General features: G+C 42.9%; 1 protein-coding gene across 3 annotated transcripts in view; it reads left to right on the forward strand.

The window, feature by feature from the left end:
* The first annotated feature begins 8020 nt into the window (after positions 1-8020).
* Positions 8021-12431, forward strand: part of myo5aa (myosin VAa) — a 208208-nt gene continuing 203797 nt past the window's right edge. For all 3 annotated transcript variants that reach the window (XM_034186870.1, XM_034186852.1, XM_034186861.1), the window contains exon 1: positions 8021-8226. In XM_034186870.1, the coding sequence (XP_034042761.1) occupies positions 8200-8226 (27 nt within the window). In that variant the 5' untranslated portion in view covers positions 8021-8199. The remainder of the gene's footprint in view (positions 8227-12431) is intronic.

A 12431-nucleotide genomic window follows, 5' to 3' on the forward strand; every position in this document is an offset into this window, starting at 1 on the left:
TCTCTGCTGCATTCTTGTGGTCTGTTTTATTATTTCATGTTTCAGTCACTGCCTTATGGACGTCTGCTCTGCTACACTGTTGTGTTCTCCTTTTGTCAGTACCTGTTCTTGTTGTGTAATCAGTTCAGGTGTGCCTCATTAGTTAGCTGATTATATAAGGTCACATTTTGAGTTAGTCTTTGCTGGGCCATTGTTTGTTGCTCATGCGTCTTATTTCATGGTGGTATGTGTAATACTGATCATCGAAATTATTTAAGTTTGTTAGTTAATATGTTCAGGGTTAGTTTGTATTAGTTGTAACTTTCCCCACTCCTGCTGTGTGTTAGATACCACACCCCTATTGGACGAAGACAGTATTTTTGTTTTGAATCCTTAGACTGTGTAGTAAAAGTTGTCTTTTTTTTTTTTTTTTTTTTAATTCACCTCCTGTGTTTTGGCTGTCTTGCATTTGGGTTCTGTTTTGCTAAATACTTGGCTCTGAATCCTGACAAAATGGACCAGCCAAATCAGAACCCAGCACTAAGCTTAAGGCTGTTTTTGTTTTTTTTTTCTTTTCTGAATTGAATTATTTGTTTAATTATCATTGCTGCTACTCCCCGAGCCAGAAAACTAATTTTTTGGAACAAGCACTGGATCTGGTGGTGCAGAATAGATGGACTGTGGACTTAGTTCCAGACTTTGCACTTGTAGGGGCTTTGTTTGAGAGGGGGAGTCTTCCTGATTGGGTGAGGAGCCCCGAGGACTATTTTATCAGCTCAGGAAGTAGACTCAGATGACTCAAACTTTTCTGTTCACTCCTCCCATTCCTATGCCATCCACAGCTACCTCTTGCCATCTAGCTCAGCCTTCCAGCAGACCGGGGGCCGATAGCCACACCTCCCAGGGTCTTCAGTGCAGTTCAGTCCTGTCGTCATCACCAGGGCCTTCCACACCATCGCACTCAGCAGCACTGGCCAGTTCTCCACAGGTTTCACTCACGCCTGAGATGACCGGTCAGAATATGGGTCCTGCAGGTAGCTTTCTGGGCTTCCTAGTCTTTGAAACGTTTTGTGAACAATTCTTCTGCTACAATTCCTTCCATGGTACAAACTATAAGAACATGAAGAAGCGATTCCTGGCTACTGCCGAAATGGTGGTTAGCACCCATGCTACTGTCTTCTGTGGGAAAAGTATTGGAAAGCATTACCCCCCCAGACTGGGCCTGGGTTCCCAAAGTGTTTTATTGTAAGCTGGGCTGCCAGGTGTCATGCATGCCCAAAGAGCCTCCAGCCGCTCCACACAGTCACTTCGCTCTCCTCGGCTTCATCTTCACTTGTGCCAGCCCAGTCATGTCTCGGCGCACGGCGACAGCGGCTCAAGTAGGGGTCCTCTGACAAGGAAGTGGAGCCACACTGAGGTTGTCAGAGGAGACTTCCAGTGAGGAACCACGATAGCCAATGCCTCTCTCGTCCCTTCCTCTGAGCCAGCTCAGAAGGAGAAGCCCGGTTCTCTTGTGGAGCCGTCTCTAGGCTTCAGGGTGGGGATCACCTATAATGATTGTGACTTTCTTTACAGGTCTCTCAGTGAGCCCAGCAGCTCTGATGAGGAAGCAGGAAACGCCCACGCTGCCTCCAGTGACATCACTGAGAGAAATCCTATCCCATCCCCTAAGGACGTCATGGAGGAGCGAGCCATCCCTCCTCCAGCTAGCTTCTTTGATCCTGCAGTAACTTGTATTGCCACGAGGCCTCACCTCCTCACAGTTGAGGAGGTTCTTTTAGACAAAACAGACATGGTATCCTCTAAGCCAGGGTGTGGTGGTCATGTAGTGACTGGTGACAGAGACCTAAGCAGTTTCGAAGACAATTTGAAGGGAAGTAATGGTAATCACTCTGGGTCCTGTTGTCTGCAGAGTCCGGACCTGGGGGACAGGCCTGGACAAACAGGCTCAAACAGAAAGGTCTACTACATCTCAGGATCCTGCTCACACCATTCCGTCTCTCACAGCACTTATTCTCCTGATGATACAGATTGGTCTATTTCCCAAGACGCCACGGGTACCAGTGCCGATCCCAGTCAAAATATTCATCCTTCTGATGATTCCGATTGGGCTGATATAGCCCCAGATCCCGATTGCACCAGGTCCAATTCCAAATATTGGTTCTTTTGACAATACAGTAAGATCTAATGCTTCTCAAGATCCAGTCCATACCAGACCAAGTTTTAGTCAATGTAATGAATCTCATGACAGTAGAGCCAAGTAAGTTTAATCATTTCGGATCTGGCTTGAAGCACAGTAGCTCATATGCAAGCGTTTGTTTCCCTTGTTGACTCTCAGCACCACTTCTCTGAACTAAGATGGTAACAGAACTGGTTTGTCATGTACTCGTCAATGTTTAGATGTCAGTGACAGTAATGAGCAAAGTATAAGTGTAAAAGAGCCTCCGTACTTTCCCGAACAAATGAGTCAGTTTACAGAAAATTAATCTATATCCTCTGAGATTTACAGGGGTATCTACACCAGATCTTGAATCTTCTAGTCCAGGGGTCAGCCAATGTTTAGAGGGAAATGGCAATGATGAACAAGGTATTTGTGCTCACTATGGCTTACATTGACCCAGTTTGGACGTGCTCAAGAGCACACTTGCTGAGACTGCAGACTCCACCGTGGGCCCAGGAGGACAGGTACTGTCATGTAGCTATCTGTGATGGGTTATTTTTTTGGTGTTTGTTCAGGTCTGTCCCCCTTTAGTCTGTTAGGTCTTTGTGGCATTCCCCCCGTGTTAACAGTCCTTCAGGTTTCACTTGATTGTTGCAGTCTTATTTCATGGTGGTATGTGTAATACTGATCATCGAAATTCTTTAAGTTTGTTAGTTAATATGTTCAGGGTTAGTTTGTATTAGTTGTAACTTTCCCCACTCCTGCTGTGTGTTAGATACCACACCCCTATTGGACGAAGACAGTATTTTTGTTTTGAATCCTTAGACTGTGTAGTAAAAGTTGTCTTTTTTTTGTTTTTTAATTCACCTCCTGTGTTTTGGTTGTCTTGCATTTGGGTTCTGTTTTGCTAAATACTTGGCTCTGAATCCTGACAAAATGGACCAGCCAAACCAGAACCCAGCACTAAGCTTAAGGCTGTTTTTGTTTTTTTTTCTTTTCTGAATTGAATTATTTGTTTAATTATCATTGCTGCTACTCCCCGAGCCAGAAAACTAATTTTTTGGAACAAGCACTGGATCTGGTGGTGCAGAATAGATGGACTGTGGACTTAGTTCCAGACTTTGCACTTGTAGGGGCTTTGTTTGAGAGGGGGAGTCTTCCTGATTGGGTGAGGAGCCCCGAGGACTATTTTATCAGCTCAGGAAGTAGACTCAGATGACTCAAACTTTTCTTTTCACTCCTCCCATTCCTATGCCATCCACAGCTACCTCTTGCCATCTAGCTCAGCCTTCCAGCAGACTGGGGGCCGATAGCCACACCTCCCAGGGTCTTCAGTGCAGTTCAGTCCCGTCGTCATCACCAGGGCCTTCCACACCATCGCACTCAGCAGCACTGGCCAGTTCTCCACAGGTTTCACTCACGCCTGAGATGACCGGTCAGAATATGGGTCCTGCAGGTAGCATTCTGGGCTTCCTAGTCTTTGAAACGTTTTGTGAACAATTCTTCTGCTACAATTCCTTCCATGGTACAAACTATAAGAACATGAAGAAGCGATTCCTGGCTACTGCCGAAATGGTGGTTAGCACCCATGCTACTGTCTTCTGTGGGAAAAGTATTGGAAAGCATTAACCCCCCCCAGACTGGGCCTGGGATCCCAAAGTGTTTTATTGTAAGCTGGGCTGCCAGGTGTCATGCATGCCCAAAGAGCCTCCAGCCGCTCCACACAGTCACTTCGTTCTCCTCGGCTTCATCTTCACTTGTGCCAGCCCAGTCATGTCTCGGCGCACGGCGACAGCGGCTCAAGTAGGGGTCCTCTGACAAGGAAGTGGAGCCACACTGAGGTTGTCAGAGGAGACTTCCAGTGAGGAACCACGATAGCCAATGCCTCTCTCGTCCCTTCCTCTGAGCCAGCTCAGAAGGAGAAGCCCGGTTCTCTTGTGGAGCCGTCTCTAGGCTTCAGGGTGGGGATCACCTATAATGATTGTGACTTTCTTTACAGATCTGTCAGTGAGCCCAGCAGCTCCGATGAGGAAGCAGGAAACGCCCACGCTGCCTCCAGTGACATCACTGAGAGAAATCCTATCCCATCCCCTGAGGACGTCATGGAGGAGCGAGCCGTCCCTCCTCAAGCTAGCTTCTTTGATCCTGCAGTAACTTGTATTGCCACGAGGCCTCACCTCCTCACAGTTGAGGAGGTTCTTTTAGACAAAACAGACATGGTATCCTCTAAGCCAGGGTATGGTGGTCATGTAGTGACTGGTGACAGAGACCTAAGCAGTTTCGAAGACAATTTGAAGGGAAGTAATGGTAATCACTCTGGGTCCTGTTGTCTGCAGAGTCCGGACCTGGGGGACAGGCCTGGACAAACAGGCTCAAACAGAAAGGTCTACTACATCTCAGGATCCTGCTCACACCATTCCATCTCTCACAGCACTTATTCTCCTGATGATACAGATTGGTCTATTTCCCAAGACGCCACGGGTACCAGTGCCGATCCCAGTCAAAATATTCATCCTTCTGATGATTCTGATTGGGCTGATATAGCCCCAGATCCCGATTGCACCAGGTCCAATTCCAAATATTGGTTCTTTTGACAATACAGTAAGATCTAATGCTTCTCAAGATCCAGTCCATACCAGACCAAGTTTTAGTCAATGTAATGAATCTCATGACAGTAGAGCCAAGTAAGTTTAATCATTTCGGATCTGGCTTGAAGCACAGTAGCTCATATGCAAGCGTTTGTTTCCCTTGTTGACTCTCAGCACCACTTCTCTGAACTAAGATGGTAACAGAACTGGTTTGTCATGTACTCGTCAATGTTTAGATGTCAGTGACAGTAATGAGCAAAGTATAAGTGTAAAAGAGCCTCCGTACTTTCCCGAACAAATGAGTCAGTTTACAGAAAATGAATCTATATCCTCTGAGATTTACAGGGGTATCTACACCAGATCTTGAATCTTCTAGTCCAGGGGTCAGCCAGTGTTTAGAGGGAAATGGCAATGATGAACAAGGTATTTGTGCTCACTATGGCTTACGTTGACCCAGTTTGGACGTGCTCAAGAGCACACTTGCTGAGACTGCAGACTCCACCGTGGGCCCAGGAGGACAGGTACTGTCATGTAGCCATCTGTGATGGGTTATTTTTTTGGTGTTTGTTCAGGTCTGTCCCCCTTTAGTCTGTTAGGTCTTTGTGGCATTCCCCCCCCTGTGTTAACAGTCCTTCAGGTTTCACTTGATTGTTGCAGTTCCTTTCTCTGGTGTGTTCAGGTTATGACTTAGGGTCAAGTGTTGTATTTCTTTTCACATAGAAGTCTGCTCTCTGCTGCACTCTTGTGTTCTCCTTTTACCTGTTCTTGTTGTGTAATCAGTTCAGGTGTGCCTCATTAGTTCATGGTTATATAAGGTCACATTATGAATTAGTCTTTGCTGGTCCCTTGTTTGTTGCTCCTGCTTCTTATTTCATGATGCTATGTATAATACTGATCATCCAAATTTTGTCTCGTTTGTACTTTCTGCTTCACTGTTTTCCCCCCACACCCTGCGTTCAGGGTTAGTTTGTATTAGTTGTAACCTTCTCCACTCCTGCAGTTTTTGACACCTCACCCCTAATCTGATAATGACTGTATTTTTGTTGAATCCTTGGGCACAACACTGGTGTTCTGCTGGTTACACTACAGCACTCAGTTTGGGAAAAATGTAATTTAAAAAAATCTAAGTTTTTTTTTTTTTTTTTTAAATACTCTAACTTTCCATTTAACAAGAAACAGAACACAATACACATCCGTCTGCTCCTCCCACCCCAAAATAACACAAACAATAAAAAAATTCTTCAAAATTTTATAAAATTAGTTTTTTTTTTTTTTTTTTTTACAAACCGAGTCCTGTAGTATAATCAGGACAGCACTGATGTCTGCAGTGAATTTGGTGACACTGCACCTTATAACATTGATGCTATTGAAAATTCCCCCGCTCTTTAGTTTATTTGTGTTGTTTTGGGGTGGGAGGGCTTTGTGGGTGGGGGGAGCAGAAGGATATGTGTGTGGCAAAAACTTAAGTATTTAAAACATTTTTTTTTAAATAGTTACCTTTTTCCAAACTGAGTGCTGTAGAATAACCAGCAGAACACCACTGTTGTGTGCAGTGAATTTCATGACATCACACCTTGTAACATTGATGCTATTGAAAATTTAAAAAATAAAAAAATTCTCCAAAGTTTTTCCATAATGACACTTTTCCAAACTAAGCAGTGTAGTATAACAAGCAGGAGACCACTGATGTGTTCACTGAATTTGGTGGCACCACACCTTTTTACAATGAATTTATTGAATATTTTTGTGGTATTTTTTTTTTTTCTTTTTCTTTTTTCTTTTTTGCACTTCGTAGACGCTTCCGTTTCTCTGCCGCCTGCTTTTTCAGATTGTTATTTTTCCAGCTATGAGGACCGTCATACGAGTATGGATAAGAATAAGGTTGTAGCTCGTTGTCTGCCTTCCTGGGCTTAGAAACTAGTGTTTGTTTTTCTGCAACGTGTCTCTTAAGAATTACTGAGCCGTGCACTTCGAATCTGTGAATATAAACCATATCGAGAGCCAACAAATTCGTTATTTGCTTGTCTGCAAATTTTAAAATTCTGGGACTTGGTTGATTATATTACAATACAGATTATGTATAAAGTTAAAAATAAGCTTTTGCCTCTACATGTCCAGAATCTGTTTAAAATGAGAGACTCCAGCTACTGTTTGAGAGGAACATTATTATTTGAGAAATTGAAGATCCGTACTACTGTTAAGTCATTGTGTTTCCTTCAGGGGTGTTAATATTTGGAATAATTGTCCTGATAATATTAAAATACTTGGTACATTGGTTGGTTTTAAAAGGCTTTACAAAAAGAATATATTTACCCGTTATAGGTTGAAGGATTAGGTTTACATTTTGTCACTGTTCACTCTTACTTGTTTGGTGGTTGTTTTGACATTTTGTGATTAAGTTAAATTGTTTATGCACTTTTTTCCTTTTCTCCCTTTTCTTGTACAGTTATGACGATATGTGTAGGTGTGTGTGTGTGTGTATGTATATGTATGTATGTGTATATATGTATATGTGTATATATACATTCTTTATTTTTAATGGTATAAGGGGAGGGTGCTTATAAGCTTTGCTTCTGCCTTCACCCTTTCGGCCACACGGGTTTTCGTACGTTGTTTCTTTTATGTTTTGTTATTGCCTTTGTTGTTCAGTTGTATGCCGGATAAATAAATTCAATTCAATTCATTATCTTTCTAACTTTACCGGAGTGTGAGTGTACGTGTGCAATCCATAGTTTGTATACAATTAAAACGTTCAAAGAATCGGCCTAAAATGCAGTTTGCAGCACCTTCTGGTGGCATTTCAAATATTTGAAAATTACCAACAAAAATCTTTTTTTTTTTTAAATTGTTTCTATTTTTATTTATATGGTATGGATTTATTGGCTAAAAAAATTGTACATGTAAAATAAATTAATTTATATGTAAATAATACAAAATACATGTGTGAATGATTACCGAGGATAATACATGAAGTATGTTTCCACTTTTTCCATTGTGGTTCAAAATGATTAAAGATTCAAAATGACAATAAGCAATAAGTAAAATCAATAAAACAAGAAAGTACAAAAAACGAAATGAAATATGCGGTAGATACTTAAAATGTAAGCTGGTATATTAATATTTATTTTATACTTATGGCTGAGTGTTGGCTATTTTCTTTTCTTCCTGTAATGTAATGTGTCGACCACTGAGTGGCGCCATTTCCTGTGGTTTGGCTGACTCATACCCAGAATGCCAAGTGAGTCTCACACAGCGCTTAGTCAGTTTGGAGCTTTTTTTCCCCCCCTTTTCTTTTTTCTTTTTGGTCAGGTTATTATCATGGCAACAAGAACCTCCTCTTCCACCTGAGTCTCCACAGAGTGACGTGAGTTCCGCGCTTCATGAGAGCACGCGCCGAGCGCTGCCACGCGTGGAAACGTGCCGGAGTGTTTTTATCCCGCAGCGGAGGAACGACGCGGCGCCGGAGCCGTCATGGCAGCGTCGGAACTCTACACAAAGGTAAAAAAAAACCAAACAAACAAACCTGTACACTGCTGCTTTCCGTGGACGTCAAATAAAACGTGCTTGTGGCAGGAAAATCTGGCACCTTTGCAGGATAATGTTTAAAAAAAGTGTTAGGCTAACGCGGTTTTCTACTCGCTAGCTTTGTTGACCTTAAATGAATGAAAACGGTTAGCAAACCACCCGAAACCTGCTGAAAATGACGTCATCTGATATTATTTCTCCTGCACATGTCGTCTTCATTGAATGTTTCACGTTTTCCTCCTCTGGAGGAGGAGGAGGTTGATGTTTGGTGTTGGGAGGATGCAAAGGCGGTGCCAGCCATCATGGAGGCTCCAGCTGATAAATCACAGTCTTTGCCTTTGGGGGAAAAAACCATGGACAACAAACAAAGCCTGGTGCTGATCTTCTGGTTTCTTTAGGTGGCGCATCTCAGCCGTTTCTTTATGATGGCCTGTCATTTGGGTACCACTGGGATGCTGCGATGAGTTCAGGATCCTGCATCCAGGATGCTGAATCCACAGGGCTGGTGCAGCATGAATACGGTACCACTGAGTTGGCCTGTTTTCGTACATGCACAAGGTCACACATGCTGCTGTAGTTGTATATTTGGATTAAATGGAGACTTGGATGAAGAAAGTGTGGGTGTGAGGGAGGATGTGAGTCACCCATCCCCCTACACTGATAGCTGGTGTATTCAGCCTGCATCATCTTTGGGGGTGGGGTGTGAATGTAGCTGTCTGTGATGCTGACCACATTACGATTAAAAGAGCATCAAACCACATTATTGCAGTCTGTTTCTAGGTTCGTTCACACTCTGACCGGATGATTGGTGGCATACTGATTGGTCCAGTGTATCTTTTTGAAATTTACATTGGATTTAAAATTTGTAAATGCCTGCGTAACTGTAACGGGAAAATTTGCTTAAGCATGTTATAAAGCATTTGATTTTCTTTGTTGCACTTCTGCGTCACTTCTTGTTGATGCAAAGAAGAGAATGTTTCAGTACTCAAACAACGCTGAGGCTTTTTGGATGATGTAGAGCAGGGGTGGGCAGTGAGGGCTGAGACACTGCAGGTTTTCCTTGCAACCAATCACCTCACCAGGTGGGTTGCTGATGAGCTTCTCCCCTGCACATAAACACCTGGTCATCAATGAAATCACCTGCTGAGACACCTGAACATTAATGAAATCACCTGCGAAGGTGATTGGTAGCAAGGAAAACCTGCAATGTCTTGGCCCTTTATGGCACATGATTGCCCACCCCTGATGTAGAGTGTTGTTCTGCCACAGCAAGGCAGCTGTCACACCTGGCCAAGATTTGGCCCCATTTCACATCGTAATGGGCCGCATAAGGACTCGGCTGATCCCCCACAAACTCTTGCCTGACTGCATTTGGCTGCAGTGCCTCCTGAGCAGCACACCATTTGACAAAAGTTTGGAAAAGTACCCCCCACCACCCACTAAACTCAGTGGGAGTCCTTGCAGCTTAGCCTACACTAAGCTCATCACTGCCTGGTGCAACTGTGAGTAACTCTAGTCAAACTTGGTATGCACTCAACTAACTCGTACTCAGCCTTTGATATAGTCTCCCCCCTCGCTCACACCGCCTCTGGTGTTACTGTTGCGGGGTACGGATGCGGGACCCGCAGAGAATCCAAGTCATTAAAAAAAGATACAAACCTTTCTCAGTGGCCACGGAGCTCTGCGGCTGCGGTTATCGAGACCCTGCGGCACTGCGGATTTTTCTGTAAGAAGTCTATAATTACGGGCTGCCGAAGCGCTCCGCATAAAACAGCGAGCGTAGTCTCTGGACGTGTTGCCGGAGTTGGCTGCAGCTCTGCACAGCAGACGGGGGATGGCGGTGTGAGTGGCCCGCTGCTGCATTTACCGAGCCCACAGACTCGGTCAGCGCATCGGAGGCAGTGAGAGCAAGGCCTCAGATTAAATTTTTCCATGCTCAGCATGTAAAACTGGATGCCAAACACAGACTTTTGGGTCATCCAAAGATGCAGCACCCCCGACGGAGCTCCAGAGTAGGGCTGAAACGATTACTCGAGTAACTCGAATAATTCGATTACAAAAAATGTTCGAGGCAAATTCTGTGCCTCGGAGCTTCGTTTAACGTTGTAGTACATATGCCAGGTCTGTGTGTGGCGCTGCAACGTCCGCAGAAAAAATAAAAAACAAGAAGACCGTGAGCATAACAGCTAATCGAATTAGCAACGATAGCTACCGCTTTCCAAGAGAAAGATGGTCCACACTGATCATCTGAAATAGACTTACTGTGCATTTAAAGCGAAGCAGTGTGTTTGTCTGTCTTTAAAAAACACACGGTCTGCTCTACGTGGTGAGGGACTATTGACCCGGTGGCCGGCTGCTGTCTGCCTAGTGTGAGGGGCTCTCAGACTGGGCGAGTCACTGCTCTGTCCCCGGCTACATTGACAAACAGCAGAAGTCCACTCTTTCTTGTGTTTCCCTCAGACTCACACTGAGTGACTTTTTAATTTTTGCTTTTTTGGGCAACACACAACACTTCACAAACACGGTAACTTAAATAAATTAATAATTAAAAAACTGACTGCGAGGCTGCATGTTCAACCTCCAGCTGAAATGCAACTGCTGAATTGCAGAGAAAGAGGGGGGAAAAAAAATCACACAGGGAACCAGTCCATCAACCTTAAAAAAAATAAATAAATAAAAATAAAAATGGTTACATTTTACAAGTTGGAGAAAACAAAACAGAAAGCCACATCCCATCGCCATTTCAGCAAAATGCCAACACTTTGGCGCAGTGTTGTTGTTTAAAAATGCAGAAATACTTTTTATCCGATTACTCGATTAATCGTCAGAATAATCAGTAGAATACTCGATTACTAAAATAATCGATAGCTGCAGCCCTACTCCAGAGGTGATCCACGTAGGGGGCTTGGACTCAGTTGAGGTCAATAAAAGTGCTGTGTAACAAGAAGCAGAGATGGAAAACTGAGTGAGAATATTCTTATAGAAAAGTAAGTGAGGCTGTATGCACCATTAGGTGACTCATAGCTCCGAATGATGCTCCATTCACAATACAGGTAATACACAAACCACAACAAAGTTTGAAGGTATGTCCAACTGCGTTACTAAAGTTTGCCCTGGTTTTAAAACAGCAGTGGTAATAATGATATTCATAAAAAGATAATGATGACAGTAACTTACTCTACTTTATTTATGGAGCTTTTTAGACAAACTATGACTGTGCCTAATATTTTAGAGAAATGGTTGAGTTTTACAGAGATGTACTATATGTACATAAATCTTCAATGGCTTATCCGGGATCAGGTCATGGGGGAGATGTACTATAACTTTTTAAAATAAATCAATTTTAAAGGTCACAAATGAAGCACCTCTTGGAATATAGAGAATGATCACATCTGCATCATACAAACAAATATCAACAGCACACTCTGACATGAACACTCCAACAAGGTTAATTCATTCATTCATTCATTTTCTGTGCCCACTTACTCTAATTAAGAATCGCGCGGGAACTGGAGCCTGGTACACTCTGGACAGATAACCAGTCTGTCGCAAGACCACATGTAAACAGAAAAACACAGAAAATTGTCCAAAATATTCATCAGCTTTTCTCAAAGCCCACCTCAACGTCCTCAATTGTCTTGTTTTTATTGACAAGACAGAGACATTGACCTTGTCAGTGAGAAGCAAATAAATCAGAAAATATTCATATTTAAGAAGCTGAAATTGGAGAATTATAACATTACAAAAAAGACCCACAAAAGATTAGTCTATTACCATAATAGTTGGCAGTTAATTTAACAGTCAATGAATTGTTGTCTAAGTCTATTGTTTACTGTATAAAATGTCTGAAAATGTTTTTTAAAATGTGGCCATCACATTGTGAGGTATGTTCATGTTTTGTCCAATCAACCGAAAATCTGAAGACATTCAGTTAGGTTTTGAAAGCCATTGCGTCCGGTGCCAAGTGCTAATTAAGTCCATAAAAACTGCTTATTAGATCTGTGTATAACTCTGTGTGGTGGCCATTGAGGTCATTCTTTGTGTAGATGACACAATGCTATAAATATAAACCCTTTTATTGATGAAAAAGCGCTTTCTGGAATGTCAGCTGTAATGTTGCCGGCATCATTTTGTTATTGAATAAACAGCTTTTTGACTTGGAGAAATGATACCTAATG

Source organism: Thalassophryne amazonica, chromosome 2 (assembly GCF_902500255.1).
Source record: "Thalassophryne amazonica chromosome 2, fThaAma1.1, whole genome shotgun sequence".
Lineage (NCBI taxonomy): Eukaryota > Metazoa > Chordata > Actinopteri > Batrachoidiformes > Batrachoididae > Thalassophryne > Thalassophryne amazonica.